Below are 21,023 nucleotides of genomic sequence, written 5' to 3'. Positions count from 1 at the left end.
TACGAGCTGAATTTTTTAAAAAGTATATTTAATAATTTCAGCTCATATAAACTGTCCGCCGGCAAACATACTGGTTATTGCGAAGATTAATACGATATGCCTCGATGATCGAATTGGCTAGGGTGCCCTCATGAAATGATAGGAGATCCGGGTTCAAACTCCGGGTGAGGTATTATTCTTCGCAAGAAATTATTTTTAGATTTTTTGGGTAAAGGGAGGGGATTCTAAGTATACTTACGACTAAGGATAACTTAGTTAAGTTGAAATGTCTCATATTTTATATATTGTTCTTTTCATTCAAGTTCGATAAATTGTAATTTTTAAACATTAGATCTAGATTTAACTCGTTCTAAACCTTCATTTACACATTTTTTGTTTGCATAATCGAGCTTAGTGAATTATTTAGCTCGTTTAGAACGTTTCTAAACCTTTATTTACACATTTTTTGAAATTATTAAATTAATATATTTTTAAAAAATTATGATCAGCACCAAGATGATTTAGCTGCGTCCTAGGCTTTCTTAACTTTATCGATTACCAATAAATATTTTGAAAATTTTTAAAAGATAAAAAATTAACGCTTTCTGGCGGATTTTGTACATCAATATTACTAAAATATCAGTATCTTGTACATAATATCATAAAAAAATATTATAAATATACGTAAAGTATTATAAATATATATAAATATATAGTAATTATTTACTTATACGGAGCCACCCCCGATTTCAATGTCTTTTACATCATTATCAGACACATGATTTTGAGTAACATTTCCTTATAACTTAATTAATTGGCAGTTATTGTTCGTTAAAAAATTATTAACAAAAGAAGTTTGAAAAATATCCATGTAGAATAAAACAACACACACACACACACACACACACACACACACACACACACACACACGCGCGTGGGAAGGGGGAAGCCAAAGGCCCTGTTATCAAGGTCATCATTCTGAGTGATTGTAAAGGTTTTAGGCCGCGCTCGACATTTATTAAAAAGTTATTAACACGGAAAGTTTTTACAAATTATATGTAATTTTTGATGTTGAAATTTTGATTATAATATTTTAATAAACAAAAAATAAATAAGAACAATACTAAATTTCAGAACAGTACTGAATCGCAATCTGTGCTATTGGTCTTGACTGATTCGTCTTTCTCAAAAGAATTTGAAAAACACACACACACACACACACGCATATAAAATCAAAACATTGTCTGTAAATCGCAATTAACCTTGCGGTAACCTTGCGTTTCACAAAATTTCTACACAAAATTTTGTGTGGAAAGAGAATATATTTTCAGAAAATGCGTGGGCGGGGAGGGGTCTCTCCCTACAACCTCTCCTCATAATTTTTTCTAACTCTAATCCAACCAATTTTTTGTCGCGATTTGGATAATGTCAGAAAACATTCTAAACGAACAGCGCGGATATTGTGTAGCGTGGAAAGTCGCAAACTCATGTGGTACAGTACAAGCGTGGACGTCGTTTACTTTACGTTCAAGTTACGTTTATTAATATTACAATAAAAGTGCCGAATGGGTTTGCTTCGTGTAGGAAGTCAATGAAAGGGTAAAAACCAAGAAAAATGCTGAGCTCGAATATTCAAATTTTCATTTGTATTTGATTAAACGACGTTCACGCTTGTACTGTACCACATGGGTTTGCAATTTTCCACGCGAAACCATGCTGTTCGTTTCCAATATTTTTACATTATTCAAAGCGACATAAAATTGGTTGGGTTAGAGTTAGGAAAAATTACGGGGAAGAGGTGCAGGGGGAGGGGCTCTGCTCGCCCACGCGTTTTCTGAGAATATATTTTCTTTCCACAGAAAATTTTGTGTGGAAGTTTTGTGTGACATAGTTATTTCTCAACAAAGTATCGTACTTTACCGCATTTTTGTACAGAGCACACTTACCAACGAAGTGGGTGTAGGAGGAAGAGACCAAAAGCCCCACACTTGCACCCCCCTGTGTGTGTATGCTGTTCTATTTTACACGGATATTTTTCAAACTTCTTTTGTTAATAACTTTTTAACGAACAATAACCACCGATTAAGTTATAAGGAAAAGTTACTCAAGGTCCCTGATAACATATGTGAAGGACATTGAAATCGAGGTGGCTCCGTATAAGTGAATATATACCATATTATTTAATAAGTAAAATAAAAATATAGTCCAATTACATTTAGGATTAGGACTCAGATTCATAACATTCACAAGAAGTCCATAACCCTGAACGTAAACAATATAATTTTACACTTTAAATGCATATATGCATTACGTCAAACATTAAATTCAATTACACCATTAGAAAGCCATAATCAAACCTTTCAAGTTTTACACACACTAAAGTTAAAAAATTAATACTCGACATATTTATCAAAATGACATAAAGAATACATACTTAATAAACTTGCGATTACCTACAATATTAAAATGCATTTATAATAGCATGATAAACATGATAATTCGTGATCAGGGGCTATGTTATAACGTCTAAAGCTAATATTTCATGTATGATGTGACAAGTTAATTAGACTTTTTGATTGGCGATAAGATTAAGCATTCCTAGAGACTCGTAAACTTCTCTAGTCTATCACTAATTAAAAACGTCCAACCAGCTTGTCGATGACACATGAAATATTAGTCTTAGTATGTAAAAAAGTAAGTATTTATGTAGTTATCCCTAGAATTCAGCACAAAGTATTGTAAATCGTAATTGAAGTATCGTAACCTCACATTTAGTCGACAACCGTCTTCTCTTCTCTAACATTTTCGAAATTGTTAGATTTATTTATTAAAAATTGCAATTCTGAAATTAGCTGTCATAATAAAAATAAAAATAAAGTTTTAAGTATGATTTAATTGATGAATAAGATAATAATATATTTCATAAATGGTCGTGCGTGCGCGTGCGTATATGGGACTATTACTCACAACTATATCGTTATTTTACTCGTTGAATAAATTGTATTTAAAACTTTATTTTTATTTTTATTAACCATGCAGGTTAGTTTCATTAAATTGATTGAAAAAGGACGAATTCTTATGAGGACCAAAAAAATAGCCTATATGAATAAGCGACTGAATTTTATTTATATGAAAGGGTAATGAATATACATTATACTTTTACTATTATTATCTCGAAAGATACTTGCGTTTGTTATGAAAATCGAGAATGTTTCAAGTGATTTCGCATATACGTATGCAATTATTTCTGTAAGGGTCGGTGTTACCTACCATGATTTTTGTACTTGTTTGTTTTTAAAAGATAATAAGGTTAAAATTTTTCTACATACGTTCCTATCTGATACGCGATATCTGATTTGATGTCTTTACGTAACAGATTAATTAAAGGTTCGCAAAAGCGATAAAGCGTCGGTAATTTTGTGAGAGTATACGTGTTACGAGATGACGCATGCGAGTAATGTGCAGAGAAGTCATGCAGAAAAGTGTTTCTGCACGGTTTACGCTATCTATTGAGAGGACAAAAACAAATTAATAAATTACTTGTATGAGAAAATTTTCGTGGGAAATCAGCGATTTTCCGAATAAAAAAGGATACGAAAAGGATGTCTCACAAAAAAAATTGTTTTACTTTCTATATCCTATTCATTTGTTTAAGGGAGCATATACGTTTGGAGCCACAAAAAGAAGGCATTCTTTGTGAGTTTTTTTCAGAGCCAAGAAACAAATTATAAAAATGGGACTTTTTGCATAATAAAGTACACCTTTTGTAGTTTTCATACAAATTTTATTACAATGATTTTGTTGAAAAATTCCTCCTTTCCATCGTCGTGTAATCAGCCATGCATAATTCCGCGGTAATTTCTCCGTCCCTGTTTAATCGAAATACAAAAACCGAACGGCATCTTAAAAAAGAGTAAATTTTCTGTCGTTGTATCCGATTTTTTATAGTTTGCTTCTTAGTTCTGAAAAAAGTTCATGAAAAATGCTTTCTCTTTTGTGGCTTCAAACGTATATGCCCCCTTAAATATATTGTATATGTGTGTACAATTTATAATAAATAGCTTACATTTAAATTTTGTTACTATAAAAAGGGATTTAACAAACAGTAACAAATACAAAAAGAATTAAAATTATTTGATGTCGTTATTTAATGCGTGAATAAAACCATGATAATATTAATTTCTTACTCTGTAAATCACAATGAGTGAAACTTGACAAAATCAGTGATAATACGCTGACTTTAAGTAATACACTTACAATCACTTACTGATTATTAATCAGTGAAATAAATACACATAATTCTAAAGTAAAAATCACTAAAAGACAGTGATTATTCACTGATTATCACAGTTATTAATATGCCACTCTAAATTAGTGAATATCCACTGATTGCAATTTAGAGAATATAGTAATACATTTTTTTAACAACAGATTCTAAACAACACATTTTTTCTATGTTATAATTTTATTATTAAACTTTAGTTATTAAGTTATTAAATTTTTAGTTATTAATCAAATTTATTGTTTTAATTATTAATTATTATGTATTATTAGAATTATTTAATTATTCCATTATTAAATTGTAATTATTAAATTTTTCTTGCTTTTTTGGAATAACATTCTAGTAAAACTTTTTTAGTAAAGCTTCCATATTGGATAAAATGGCTACATAAGTTTATAGTGAATAATTAAACAATTTTCCATTTAATTGTTTCCACTAAATGTTCCGCAATACTTACAATTAATATAAACGGATTATTTGTATGGACGAATAAATTCCATGCTAAATAGCTTCGTAACAGTTACAATTATAGTATTCAAAAGCAGAAATATTATAAACATCACGATTGAAAATAGTGTTTTCTCTCATAATAGCTTGTTTAAATGCATATTGTTTAAATACTGTACATATACAATTGATTTTCGTATAAGATAAATAGGATAAGTAATATAAATCAACAATTATTTGCTAAACTAATGTATAATGTATAATAAATTATTAAATTTCAAAAATACATAAACATAATTGAATATAATTCTGAAAAAAAAGAAGAAATATATACGTAGTAATATTTATCTAAAATCTTTTATAAAGTTTATAAAAAAATCCATTCTAACCCTGAAGTGGATGTTTGGAGTCGAATATATCGCAAGTATTGTTGGCTTTCCGCGTACCGTTTATTAGTGATCGACGAGGTTGCCGCGTGGCGATCGAGATCGAGATTCCGCAGCGATATTGATAGCTCGCGACGTTGTGTCGTGACTAATGTGATTTTTTGATTTATTTCGCGCGAAAGTTTTGTGTGTGCAATTGTGTGAAAAATACTAAATTAATTCGTCACATAATCGTACGAGCGTTGTGTTCTGAAAAAAATTACGTTTGCGACGGTGATCGTGCATATCTCGGGTAAGTTTGACATCATAATAATTATATAATATCAAAATATTAAAAGTGCAAAGGGGGCTATCAGATGAGTTAATATTGAAAATAAACTTATTGTACAAAAAAACAATCTATATTATAATTGCAAACATACTATATAACATAATATATTAAAGGATATAATTTATAAAAATAATCGGACAGGGATCGAAATGTTTGTAGTTATAATATATATAGTTTTACTTTTTTGTAAATATATATGTTTTCAGTAATCAAAAATGCTATTAATTCAGGTTGGTGCAAATAAAAATCATTAAGCTTCCCAGTATAATATTGCGCTTAGATTTCAACAACTCAAAGAAGGGATGATTTTAGATCTTGAAAAAATAATACTATGCGCTATTTTGATGTAGTATTCAACATGCCGTTTTTCTTGTAAAAACCAGCAGTTAGTTTATTGGCTACCGCATTGCTTTTTGCCGCTCGGCGTTTCTGTGTTCTGTCTGCAAAAGTCATATTTGTATAGTATATCAATATCGATATCAAAGTAAATTTCAATTCAAGTTAAAATTAGTATCAATCCAAATTAAAGCTAATTTTAATCTAAGTTAGAATAGTACAAGTACAAATAAATAATCTTTAATACTTGCTTAAAATTGGAGGGTATACCCTCCAACATTATACGTATATACACGTATAAATATCACAAACAAATAAAACAGAAAAAAAATATATATAATAAAAAATTTTTCATGGAAAAAGCATATAAAATATTAGGTGTGTGAATTAATTCGGTCCGTTTTTTTCTTCCAAAAAAAGACTTTAGTGTAAAAAAAAATGAAAAAGGACACTAATCAAAGTATTTGCCATCGCTTGCTATTATTTTATCTCATCTGTCTGACAGTTGTTGTATTCCGTAACGGAAAATCGATTCGTCCTTCAAAGCAATCCATTCATTGAGCCACTTTTCTATTTCTTCATAATTGTTGAAGTGCTGGTCCGAAAGCCCATGTGTCATCGATCTGAACAAGTGATAATAGGATGGAGCTATGTCTGCTGAATACAGCGGGTGAGGTAAAATGTCCCAGCCAAGTGCTTCCAAAATGGCCTTCACAATCTTTCCAGCATGTGGCCGAGTGTTATCATGCTGGAAGATCACTCTGTTGACGTGTCTCTTTGCATATTTCTGCCGCTTATTCTTCAATACGTTGTTTAAACGGATCAATTGTTGTTAGTAAACTACGTAGTGATGGTTTGGCTGTTTTAATAACTCATCATCGATTAGCACCTGCAATTTCTCGTTCTCGAACTTTTTTGGCTGACCTGGACGAGGTTTGTCATTAACACTGAAATCATCAATTTTGAATCGTCGAAACTATTCTCTGCATGATTTATCGGTGGGAGCACTTTCACTATAAACTTCTACGAGCATTCGATGAGCTTTAGCGACTGATTTCTTCAAATGAAAACAGCAAATGAGAACTTCCCGGAAATGATGTTTTTTAGATTCGAATTTCAACATTTTCGAATCAGATAAACACGATGTAATTGTTATAAACCCAAACGCTCATCAGCTGAATATTATTGCCAGATGTCAACACTAAATCATAAAGCCTTTTGCAGACATTAGAAGTTAGAAAATTACATAGTACAGCAATTGACTGCCAAACGGACCGAATTAATTTACACACCTAATAAAAATTTATATCTTATAATATTAAAAATTAAAAAATTAATCAACAATTTTTTTTGTTTCACAGGATAAAGGTTTATTTATAACAATGGGGCACTTCCTTAGCTTCCACCTTAAAATCATCACGGATAAGCTTTTAAGCCCAGAGATATCTCTAAATGAATAAAAACAAAAGTGCTCAAATAATGTAAAAAAATATTTCCAAACTATGTATTTGATAAAAAAATTCAGAATAATTGTAAATGCACATACACACAGTGAATTGCTATTTATCGATTGATCTGTTAAAACTAATTTTACGTTAAATTTGATTTAATTTACAATTATTTAAATGTAAATAAATATATTGACAGAATGAATAATAATAGTAGATAATCCTTAAACATTGTTTTACGATCTCAGGATTAATTATTAGGCTAACTCAAATGTTTTAAATAAATGTACGCCATATTGGATTTGTTATTTTTAATTTATCAAATCTGATATCATATACATAATCAAGCGATCCCAAAAACTTTAGTATTGGTAACTTGCATTAATTTTTCAAAACGTTAACTACTTTGGCCAAGAAAACAATCGAAATAAACTATAGTGCACTGGCTAAAATCTTTTGAAAGTCACTCAAAAAGGTGACTTTAACAACATATGTCAAGGTTAAAGTTATCAGAGGGTCTGTATTACTGCATAATTATCATATTTTCCAACGTAAGCTATGTTCATTTGTATACGTAATAAAAAAGAATGTAACAAATAGATGATAAAATGCGTTTGTTATAAGAATAAAACGAAGAATAAAGGTTAAAATAATAATTAGCTAATGAAATATCCGAAAAGCATGGAAACGCGCGCGTGCTGTTAGCGCGTGTGTGCTAGTATAGCCATAATAAAAAAGGCCGTGTAGACGCGAGAAGTGTGCGTTTGATTGCGCCGTATTGTTGCCGCTTTTCTGCGATGCTGATTAGTTTTCTCATTTGACTTACTTCGTGTTGCAAGAGTTGTAATTTGATAGATTAGTTAATACAAGCACACGCGTGCTAGTCCTTTATTAAAAAGTGCATGTAAAATTGATACTCGCACATATCGAATGCATTGAAGTTTATTGTTGCCTCTTTTCCGCGACGCCGATTGATTCTCTCGCTACGCTTACTTTGTTGCGCGAGTTGCAAGAGTAGCTATCATTGCGATTGAATTTTGACAACTTTCAAATTTGTATAGATATTATGTATATTATCGTTCTTCTAATTAATAAAAAAAAAATTAAAAGCCAAATAGCGCGCGCAAAGCGCGCGTCTGTGGTTTCTGGTATAATGGATTATTACTATTAACTTACAGCATTAAGTATCTTGTCATATCGGTTGCGCTTTAAAATGTAACGGCCATGGAAAGAAAAAAAAAAGAAAGACAATTGGCTTTTGTTATGAAACGAAAGTAAATGGAACTTTTCAAAAGGCACGCGACCTTCATGGTATATAATATTTCCGGGACCATAAAAGCATATACCGGTTTATTATTATTGTTTATTCTGCCTTAACGAAAAAAATAGGCGGGCAATAAAGGCGAATGTACAATCGGGAAGCTTAACGCAGTGAAAGTAAGATGAAGTTGCTCATCGCAGCGCGACGGTAGAGAGAGTCGCCCATAATGTCGCGAAAACGACAGTAGCAATTCCCGCCCCTCCCCCCTCTCCTTCCGTCGCGTCGCCGCGAAAATCACGGCAATCAATAACGACGCATTTTTCAAAGTGGTCGGGTACCGTCAACTAGAGTTATTTTTTTGACAAAAGTTTTTGTCCTTTTATATCAAGAGACATGCTGTTTAAATATTTTTATAAAAAACTACTGTACATTGTAAATTGTTCTACTCTTTCCTAAATGATAATGTTTTCTTTACAATCAATTGAATCATCTTATATTTTTCTATATAAAAGTATATTAAAGTAAAATCATCAAAATTTTATGGAATATGTCAAATTTTAAAATATGTAAAAATAAAATTTCATAAATTATTAAAATTTTATATACTTTATACTTTAATACAGTCATGTAAAAAATAATTAAAAAGTAATTGAATTCTATTTAAAAAATTAGGGTTTTTTTTACGAAAACGTGACTTTAATTTTTTACAAAGTGCAGCATTTCTATTTTATAAAAAAAAGTTAATTAAATATGATATTTCTTTATAATATAGCAAAACTTTTATAGATATAAATTCTGTTTCCTAGAATAAGATAATTGCAATATTGTATTAAAGATTATTTTGTATATTTGAAATATATCTAAAGTATATAGATTTAAAAAAATATATATTTTTTTCTAGCATTTTCTACTTATATTAGATTTTTTAAATTAATTTTAAAAACTCTTATTGTATTTAATTTAATGTAAATAATAAATTATTATTTTCTTTTACTCTGTTTACGTGCAGTAAAAAATGTGCTTTATATACTGAATATATTTTTTTAAGCATTAATAGAAATATGATTTTAATTATAGAATTTCTGCTTTTTAGCTTTATACTTTGATTTAAAGGTATTAATCGTTTCTTAACGAATTGTTGAAATTAAATAATTGGTTGAATTAAGTCTCAATGTTAAAAAAACTTATTTTTTATTTATTGTACACAGAAAGCAAATATTGTTGAAGTAATAATGTCAATATAGTTAAAATTTATTTTCTTAATTCTATTATATTATTAATTAAATTAATACGCCGTGTTTTTCTTTTACATATTAAAATAATAATTGAACAACGTTGCAGATAATCTAATAGTATATATTTATACTTGTGACATCTACGGTTTAATTGATTTAACAATATTTTTTTCTCAGTGTATAAAGTGTGGGGGGGGACACATGCATGCGTGTTTCAGTATAAATTGATAACTTTCACAGCAAAATAGATATTTTATATACATATATCATATATGTAAAACCATAAATACATATACATATGTATAAATTCATAAATAAAGTATAAGTACGGAAAATTTTGTAGTACAAAATAAATAATTAAAATTTTAAACTTTGTATAATATTAAAATTTTTTTAATAAATACGAAAACAATTTTAACTGTTTGTTTTGTACTACAGTAGAACGTGTTTTTTACTTTTAATATTTAAAAATAATTTTTTAGTATTTCGAAATGTAATATAGTGTACGTAAATGTTAAATCTATTAGATTTATTGTTAAACTCGAGCAAATGTCGTTTGTCTGGACTTCACACTTTTTGTTGCGATTTTTGTCAATGTCTCTGATATCGTATCACGTTATCTCATACCCTGGTAGATAGAACCAATCTACATTAATTTTAAATTTATTTTCCTTAAATAAATATAATACTAATTTTAATTAATTACTTTTGCATAAATAGCTTGTGGAACACAATAATTATTCTTTCGTTTCTTCTTTTTCAATATATTATTTCGTTTTCTGTAGAAATTTACAAAAATTTCGTGGATAAAAACTCCATAGCGTTGTGAAACTAAATTATTAGAATTCTTCTACTGATTATTATTGATAATAATATTCACGATTATCGTGTTATATACGTACATTCAAAATTGATTAGCAAAGCGTAATAACAAATAATCTGCAACCGACAGTTCACTAACAATGATTACACACACACACACACACACACACACACACACACACACACACACACACACACACACACACACACACACACACACACACACACACACACACACACACACACACACACACACACACACACACACACACACATATATATTTATTTATATCATGTATACATATATCTAATTAAGTATACCTGTTAAATATATCGATAATTATATATGTATCAAGATTAGTAGTCATATCCGAAAATTAGTAGGTAAAAAATTCGAACTCAGTACGTTTATCATCACCAATCAACGCAACCAAATACACTGAATAGAGTACAACATTCTTCCAACTTCTATTTCTTTTTCACGCACTATCGGACGCGATATACAATATACACAATGGCATAAGCACCGGCAATAGCAACGCCGACACGAGATACCGAGACACGTCGTGACGCCCGTCACTGCCCGGCACTGCCAGCGACGTCGCGACACACATAAAACGCGTACGAGGACACCAACGACTGCTGACCGCACGAAAACTGAGTTTCCTCGCATATCGTGAAACTGAAAGGGAGACGAAAAAGAGGGGAGATTGGAGGTGCGCAGGCGCGCGTAGAAGTTGTTTCATTCTAGAGATGCTCAATTCTGCCCGTGGCCGTCACCATAGGGACCATAACGGTCGTCGAGTCGGCTGGAGATAAACCGACACTGTTGCGGGCATTTGTTACGTTCTGGACTAGTCTGTCATCCTTTCTTTCTCTCTTCATCGTTGCTATCTCTAGAAATAGAACATATTAACGAATATCATGGACAAGAACAAATAAGATAGATAGGAAAATTTTTTTAGTATTAATATTGATATTAAAAAGAAATAAAATATTTATAAATTAAACGACTAAATATTAAAATAAACAGAAAGAAGGACGTGACAAAAAAGGGTTATGTGAGTCAGGCGCGGATCTTATTGCGTCAAATAATATAAATGATATTACAAATCTATTGTTTTCGTTACATTTATAAGGCATAACAATAGTCGAATTCGCGTTTTGACTTTTTTCAAAACATTATCAACAAGTTAGTGCTGTAATATAATAAACACTAGTGTTATAATGTCTATGCCATGATATAGGTAGTATTATAATATCAACGGTGTATAAAGAAGTTTGAATAATCATTCTGAGAATTTATCACAAAGTATATTAGAAATGTGTGTATGTGTGTGTATATGTATATATATATATATATATATATATATATATATATATATGCGTGTGTGTATGTTACATAAATCCAAAAAATAATATTTTTTAATTTTACACTGCTCTTATTTTTTTACATAATACGCAATAAATGTTAATGTGTGAAATCACAAAAAACTGCCTTTCAAAATAAAAGGGCAAAAATGTTGTCATTTCTATAAAAATAATGATATGAAGTAAATGCGTCAGCTATAAGAACGGATGTTTATACAAAAATTATTTACTATTACTTTTTAATGTTACAAAAAAGCGATTAAACGGGCTTGAGCGATTAAATGATTAAAAAAGGTAAAAAAGGTAAAAAAGCGTGCCAAGTGTGTGGTTTTCTTTTTTTTTTAAGAAAAAAATTACAAAAACCAAAATAATATTTTTCATCATATCAAATTCAACCTAAGTGATATATAATTTGTAAATACTACAAAATGCAAATCAAAGTACCTTTTTAAAAAAGGTAAAAAAAGCGCGCCAAGTGTGTGGCTTCTTTTAAGAAAAAAAATTATAAAATTTAAGATAATACTTTTGATCATATCCAATTCAATCTAAGTGATATATAAAAAATCCAAGAATAGTTTTGATAAATTCAACATAAGTGATATTTTTTTATAACAAAAAAATCACAAATCCAAGATAAAACTTTTGATCAAATTCAACCTAAGTAACATACATTTCAAAATGGTATAAATTTTATTATACCATTATATAATTAAAGTACTATAGAAAAAATAAATATTATTACTAAATAAGTAAATCGACTTATAAATTTTTCCCCTATTATATAAATTATTATATATAATATAATAAAAGAAAAAATTAAAAATACAAACCTAACAAATAATAAAGAAATTCAATCTAAAATAACAACAACCTCTATTCTTAAAGAATTTACCCTAAATACCAATCACTCTAATATTAACCCCATATCAAAATAAAATAAAATTAAACTACCCATAAATATTATTATTGAAACAATTATTAAAAATAAAAAATATATATAAATTTTAATTATAATCTAAGATAATAAATTTTTCTTATTATATCATTAATTCCACAAATTAAAATTTTTTATTAAACTACTTAGATTATTTTTTATTATTTATATTAATATAATTAAATTAAACAAATATATAATTAAAGGATAAAAATGTATAATTAAAACAATAAATTCTTTCATAGTTCCAAAATTATATATTAAATTATTAAAACTCTTTCACCCATGTTGAACATATGAGTATAAATATAATGAATAAGCCCTTCTAAAAAAACAAATCAATATTAAAGTTATTAATTTATTTTATTAAGATTATTAAAGTAACAATTATTTTAAATAAAAAATTATTGTATTCGTACACACAAATTAATTTTTCTACCAGATATGTAACTATTTAGCACCAATTAAGAATAAACATTACAAAATGAGAGTATTAAATTTTTTCTCTACAAAAATGATGATATGAAGAGATATGCATCAATCTATAAAAATAGATGTTTATTCTTTGGCTGGCATTCATAGTTTGATTACAAATTACAAATTAAATTACAAATATTTAAAATAAATATTTTAATACAAATAAATATTTTGCTACAAAACTTGGCGCCGCTGAACCGAATAATTTGCCAGCTCTCTTTTTTCTTTCATGGGCCCGAGAAAAAATGGATATTAGTATAATCAGATGTACTAATATATAATTAGATACGAAAAGATCTAATAATATATAATCATATATAATCTAATCCGAAATTTGGCGCGATATGATCATATATAATCAAATCCGAAAATTGGCGCAATATGATCATATATAATCATAAAAATACATAATTAGATATAAAAAGATGTAATAATATATGTGTTTTATATGATCATATATAATACCTATTATATAATCATATAAAAAACATATATTATTAGATCTTTTTATATCTAATTATGCATATTTCCATCTGATCATATTAATGTCCATTTTTTCTCGGGCGTGCATCTGAATGCGTGCGCGCGCGCGCGCGCGTGTGTGTGGGTGTGTGTGTGTTTAGTATATAGTATATAACTTATTTGTTAGTTTATAAGAAAGCGATTTTTAATATCTTAGTCTTTTATGCGTGCATACGTTCAAATGTCTTTCTTTCTCTCTCTTTCTTTTATGCGTGGGTGTATAATGCTTTACGTATTATACGTATTATTTTAATATATAAATTAGTTTGTAAAAAAATTTGTAAGATTTTGTATTAAAACAAATTATTCGGTTTAGCGACACTAAGTTTTTGTAGTAAAATATTTATTTGTATTAAAATATTTATTTGTAATATTTGTAATTTAACTTGTAATTTGTATTCAAACTATGAATACCAGCCAAATAATAAACATCTATTTTTATAGATTGGCGCATATCTCTTCATATCATTACTTTGTAGAGAAAAAATTTAATACTTTCATTTTGTAATGTTTATTCTTAATTGGCGCAAAATAGTTACATATCATTATTTTGGTAGAAAAATTAATTTGTGTGTGTGAATACAATAATTTTTTATTTAAAATAATTGTTACTTTAATAATCAAAGTTATACCATTTTGAAATGTACATTACTTAGTTTGAATTTGATCAAAAGTTTTGTCTTGGATTTGTGATTTTTTTCGTTATAAAAAATATCACTTATGTTGAATTTATCAAAACTATTCTTGGATTTTTTATATATCACTTAGCTTGAATTGGATATGATCAAAAGTATTATCTTGGATTTTATAATTTTTTTCCTTAAAAGAAACCACACACTTGGCGCGATTTTTTTACCTTTTTTAAAAAGGTACTTTGATTTGCATACCATGCATTTTGTAGTATTTACAGATTATATATCACTTAGGTTGAATTTGATATGATTAAAAATATTATTTTGGTTTTTGTAATTTTTTCCTTAAAATGTTTAATCGCTTTTTTGTAATATTATTAAAAAGTAATAGTAAATAATTTTTTTACCTTTTTTAAAAAGGTACTTTGGTTTGGATATTATGCATTTTGTAGTATTTACAGATTATATCACATTATATATCACTTAGGTTGAATTTGATATAATTAAAAATATTATCTTGGTTTTTGTAATTTTTCCTTAAAGAAAAATCACACACTTGGCGCGCTTTTTTTATCTTTTTTTAGAAAGGTACTTTGATTTAGATATCATGTATTTTGTAGTATTTACAGATTATATATCACTTAGGTTGAATTTGATATGATCAAAAGAATTATTTTGGATTTTGTAATTTTTTTCCTTGAAGAAAAACCACACACTTCCCATACAGCACAGAAGCTTTCAGCAACATTGCTGCAACGTTACAATATTACGAGTTGCAATGTAATATTGCAGAGGCGTTTCAGAAACATGCAATATCAGTATTACACCAAAATGTTCCAGTAATGTTGCAGAAATAATATAAAATTTCAAAAATATAATATTTAAAAGGTTACACGACATTTTCCCGAAAAACTAGATGAGAAAATGTTGGTACCAGCAAAATTCTCTAGGCAAAATAATTTTTCAATTTCCACAGGTTAGTAACACTGTCGAAGTAGTAAATCCTAGTTTGCGGAGTTGCTTTGACATATGTGCACGCATATGTGGCAAATAATAAATATCGAGTAAATAAATTATGACATTTATTTGAAATAAATGTTAAAATCTACACAATTAAAAATAAAATACATAGAGGTGAACAAGATAAGATGTTTGATATATTTATATGTTAGAGAATAAATTATTATGTAATATATTAATATATTTAAATTAAACTATATTAAACTATATTTTTATTATATTAAATTAATTACTAATAAAATAATTTTCAATTTCTTTGACGTGCTTTGACAGACAAGATTTCTGATTGAAATCTGGTTCTCCGTATTAAAATCATTGTCAGCCAAGAAACAAAATCTGTGCAAAATAAAATAGAAGCCTGAAGAAGGAAGAGGGAAAGAAATAAATGGAGAATAGACAAATATATATCAGATAAGTAGCTAATATCTTTATAAGAGATTATATATTCTATATGTGTTTTTTGTACATGAACCGATTCTTTTCTTGAATTAATTTTTGTTTCAGTTTCTTAGTCAATCATAGAATGTTGACAGCTAGATCACCAGAGAACAATTCCTTGCTGATTAAAGCTGTCAAATTCTAAGCCTGCTGTTTCCTCGAGTATGCCAAAATTGTAAGCAATAAGGTTGAAATTATATTGTAACATCAAATAGATTTATCAACAGTGCAGTAAGAGGATGGTTACATTCAGAAAACACAAGTGATCAGTGAGTGGTCAGTGATTATTGGTTTGTTAGATCTCTAAATTTAGACCAATTATGTTAGCGAATTACTCAACTGTTGTGCAACGGTTGTGTTTTCTGAACGTAGCCATTGATACAAAAAACTGAGAGCAGGTTTGTCGAAATTGCTTGTACTACAAAGCATATGTGCTATTTGTGCCAGCAATGTACCGACATTGTTTAAACTAGAAGAGATTACAAATAGCACAGAGAGTTTAAAAAAAAATTATGTATCCTACGTGCTTTTCATAATTGATGATGTGTCAATTCTTATCTTGAATTAATTTTTTTGTTCCAGCTAGCTTTGCAGTTAATTTGCTTGCAAAATGTTAACAATCCGGAACAACCCGGAACAATTTGCTGTCGAATAAGGCTGCCCAATCCTAAGCTTACTGTGCTCAAAAAATTAAAATGTTTAAAATTTTTATTAAAATTATGTATTTATTTATAAATTTTTATTTTCCAACTAATTGGGATAATTGATACAAAATTGATAGAAGATCTAAATCTTCATTATTTTCTATTTCATTCCAAATTTTCAATATTTTTTCTTCTCTTTCCTTCAGGCTCCTTCGTTCTGTACGTACCCAAAATTTCGGGTTCCTTATAAAACTGAGTATAAAACACTTCTGATCCTCAAAAACTGTAAATAAGATTGCATTTTAAAAATAGTAAGTATAATGTGGAAAACATATTTAAAAAATGAGACGTTTACAATGCATATATCTAAAAATTTTACAATTGTTGTGTGCTTTTTTAGATTTAATTGAAGTTCTTGATTGTGCTTTTCGGAGACATTATTAGTTCTGTGTATTTGTTTAAAAATACAAAAACAATCAGGCTTAAAATCGTTTATCTATGTTTCTTCATAATAGTGGAAAAAAGACTGCAAAAATCATGCAATTCTTGAAAATAATTGTAGATATTATTTTGAAGCCTTCTTCTTAATGTATGTGGTAAAAAAACTATAGAGATCAGTTTTGTACCATCCCAACCTACATTATTTTTGTCATTGTTTAATATGCCACGTTTTTCATCATTGTGTACTAACACTTATAATAAGAAATTAACACGATTAAAATTAACTTGCATTTTTTGTCAATTAAGTGTACTGTTATTTTTTATTACCTGACTGACTGTAATGGAAGTAATAACCAATAACATTTTAGCGAGAACTGTACGCAAAACTTTTGTTCAGCCTTCTCAAAATCTGACATTGCTATGTCAGGTTTTATTTTCAAAATATTTATAAGTTTATTTAATTCATTAATGTAATCTTGTGTAGTCCTTCCATTATGGCATACATTTGGAAATGTCTGTAAAATTTTGAATTATTTGTACTTAATTTATATTTACATAAAATACCTGTTACATGGAATGCCTGTTGTGATCAAATAAATTAATTGCTTAAAGAATAAACTAAGGGATTAATTGTTTTACATACTCTATTATCATGTCTTATTACAATTGTCCACAACTGACAATTGGAATTTTTTAATTGGGGAACCGTGGCAAAAGTCCCATCTACAAAGATTATTAATTTTTCTTTTAGATTACTTAAAATTAAATCGGACAAAGTTTTGTTGATAAAAATAATGGCTTTTGTTATAGAATTTTTAACAACAGATTCTATAATAAATAAATCTGTTTCATTTATTTTTAAAAATCGCTTCCAATTATCACTTTCTAAACAAGTACGTAAGTCGTCGAGATCTTTTGGAATCCTTCCAATATTTTTCTTTCTGTAACGTTCAATAGACTTTTCAACAGTTGTAACATTCGTTAAATTTAGTAAATAATCGTATCTAAAAATAAATTTAGACAATTTACAATTTACATAAGTTGCTAGTCTTCACACTAATTTAATTTCTATTTTATTATTTTCAACTTACTTAGAGATAATTCTATTTTTTATTTCTCTTGTTTCGAAAGGTTGTGATTCCTTAATTTCTTTTTTAATTTCATTCAAGTGCACTGGCTTTTCGTGCCCCTCAAGTGTTTTCCATATAATATATGATATAAATTATGATTGCTACTATAATTAAGGTGATAACGCCGCTGGTTGTCATTTTCGACGAAGAAAAGACTCTTGGTTAATTTTTGGATTTTTTTGTGTGACATGCACCCAGAGTCTTTAGTTTTTTTCTCAGATTACACGCTCGCTTGGGAGGTGGTTCGTGTTACAATATTTGTTATGGTCGTGTACATACATTATATTGTTTTTGTATCTATCTTATTTATTACATTTGTTTTACAGACGAGAAAGTATTTTTATAATTCGCAATAGTGCAATACTTATTAGTGCTAAATATTTGAGAATCTCAGTCGCGTTTTGCAGTAAGTCGTTTGTTAAGGCGTTTGTCAAGGTCGTCTGTTGTGTATGAGTGTTTGGTTTTGGATTTTGTTCGTGATTTTTTTGTTTGTAGTTAGTTTGTAGTGTAGCGTTTTATTATGATTTTTTTGTGTGTAAGTTTTATTAGTGTACCATTTTGTTGTGTTCTTTCTTTGGATTATTTTGGGATTATACTTGGATCTGCTGCTTGGTGAGCCCTTTACTCCTCTATAAATAGTTTTAATCGGTTCACGTGTACGCGTATAATTTTTCGTCCCGTTTTTATCGTATAGTTGACGTCGCTATTTTTCTCGATTATTTTGTACGATCCGATCCATTTTGCGTCTAATTTTTTCGATCGGCCGCGTCTTACCGTTTCGTCGTAGAGTAAGACTTTTTCCTCTACCTTGAAGGTCCTCGGTTTTGCGTTTCTATCATATTATTTCTTCGCCCTTTCTTTTTCCTCTTCTGCTTTTCCTTTCGCTATTCTGTTTGAGACTCTCAGTTTCTCTCGTAATTCCTGTGCATAGTCGTCGTAGGAATATGCCGGTCTAGGCGGTTGATGTAGGGCTGTAGGTAAGGTAGCTCTATGTCCATATATTAGTTCAAAGGAAGTAAGCCCGGTTACGATATGTGGTGTCGTATTATACGTAAACATAGCGTACGGTAGCCACTCGTCCCAATCTGTCTGATCGGTATTTATGTAGTGGCGTAGATATTCTGCCAGAGTCCGGTGTAATCTTTCCACTGTTCCGTTGTTCTCTGGGTGATATGCGGTAGTTTGCATTTTTTCGATCTTCAGCAATTTGCATACGTTCTTGAAAATCTCACTTGTAAAATTCATACCTTGATCTGTGAGTAGTTTCTCTGGTATTCCATGTTTAAAAATTATTTTAATGGCGAACGCTTGTGCCACTGTATTTGCGTCCTGACTTTCAATCGGGATCGCTTTGCTAAATTTTGTAAGGATATCTTGGAAGGTCAAGATATATTTGTTGCCTGTGGTCGTTACTGTTAATGGTCCTACGATATCCATGGCGCATTTTTCAAATGGTTTTTCGGGGGTATCTGTTATCACCATAGGCATCTTTGTTTTTGCTTTTAATTTGTTTTTCTGGCAGTGTTCACACTTTGCGATGTAATCCTCCACATCTTTCGTGATACCTCGCCAATTATGATCCAATCGTATCCTTTTTAGTTTACGTGCGATTCCTTGATGATCTCCTAGAGAAGCGTCGTGATATTCATATAATATCTGTTCCTTTTCTTTTTCCGTGTATTTCCGATTTGCTGTTTCTTCTTCTTGTCGATTTTTATCTTCGACGGTGTTTACGTGCTCCGTATCTTCTACTACGGGGTGTCGGCTCAGTGCATCGGCATTAGTATTGCCTTTGCCTGCCTTGTGTATTATCTCGTAATCATATTCGGTGAGCTTGAATCTCCATCTTATCAGACGGGATCCTGGGTCCTTGACATTACCCAGACAGCACAGGATATCCTATGGATATCCTATGGATATCCGTTTGATGTCCATTTCTTGTCATGATGTCTATGGACCTTATAAAGATATTTATAGGATACACATTTGTGGACACTGAAGGGATATCCTAAATGGACCACTTTGTATGTCCATATGCTATCCTTATTTGTACTCGCTCCGCCAACACCATCTGCGTGCACAAGGAAACTAAAAAGCAATATGGCCGTTTAAAATCAATATGGCCGTAGTAGTGGTTAGGTTTTCGTTGGTTATCGGCATGTTTTACACAGTCAGGTAAGAATCCTAAAAATTTTCAGAAATCATAAGTTACGAGAGCAGCAAAAAATCTTATTGTGTGCCGGTTAGCTTTGCCTCTGCCTGATTGATCAATTCGCTAATATATTTCACCACAAATTCTCCTTTAACGAGAATAATGATGCTCGGCCGACGCTCGCTTGCTCGTAGGCTCTGACCTACGTACGTAAACAGAACGGTTACGTGTACACGGTAGCAGCGACGAATTTTAGACGTATAATTACAGATGATAATAAACAGCGGCGAAGTGTACGCGGTTTACGACGAAGGTCTCGATAAAGAACAGCAACGAGATTAGAGATTGCAGCAACGGGAACAATCAGAACCTACGAGCAAGCGAGCGTCGGCCGAGAGCACCATCATTTTCGTTAAAGGCGAGTTTGTGATGGAATATATTGGCGAATTGATCAACCAGATAGAGGCACAACCAATAGCACACAATAAGATTTTATACAGTCTAACCTGTAGCCTATGTATATGTATATGTATATATATATATATATATACACATATTGTATATTTGATTTCTATATTTGATGTATTAAAATATACAGAATTTTTTTCAAAATTTTGCAGGTGGGACTTTAATGTTATACAAAATAATTAATTAACAATTTGATTGTCAAATGTCATCTAATTTGGCATGAAATGTCCCCTCCCCATAATATTATACATATTATATTTTTAAAGG

The 21,023-nt window shown here is 29.6% G+C and overlaps 1 protein-coding gene and 1 long non-coding RNA gene across 8 annotated transcripts in view; one reads left to right on the top strand and one right to left on the bottom strand.

The window, feature by feature from the left end:
- The window catches only part of LOC105836048 (protein sprint), a 330,029-nt gene extending 318,728 nt beyond the window's left edge, over nt 1-11,301 (bottom strand). The window contains exon 1 of one of the 7 annotated variants that reach the window (XM_036285717.1): nt 10,849-11,301. In XM_036285717.1, coding sequence (XP_036141610.1) covers nt 10,849-10,895 — 47 coding nt within the window. In that variant the 5' untranslated portion in view covers nt 10,896-11,301. The remainder of the gene's footprint in view (nt 1-10,848) is intronic. The other 6 variants (XM_036285715.1, XM_028193034.2, XM_028193036.2 and 3 more) reach the window with 6 other exon arrangements.
- A 3,884-nt stretch (nt 11,302-15,185) lies between these two features.
- LOC118645163 lies at nt 15,186-15,842 on the top strand. Its single transcript, XR_004962965.1, has 2 exons — nt 15,186-15,597; nt 15,757-15,842. It is a non-coding gene; the product is annotated as an uncharacterized LOC118645163 (long non-coding RNA).
- The last annotated feature ends 5,181 nt before the right edge of the window (nt 15,843-21,023 follow it).

This window comes from Monomorium pharaonis, chromosome 4 (genome assembly GCF_013373865.1).
Source record: "Monomorium pharaonis isolate MP-MQ-018 chromosome 4, ASM1337386v2, whole genome shotgun sequence".
NCBI classification, from domain to species: Eukaryota; Metazoa; Arthropoda; class Insecta; order Hymenoptera; family Formicidae; genus Monomorium; species Monomorium pharaonis.
This window is presented reverse-complemented; position numbering and strand designations above follow the sequence as displayed.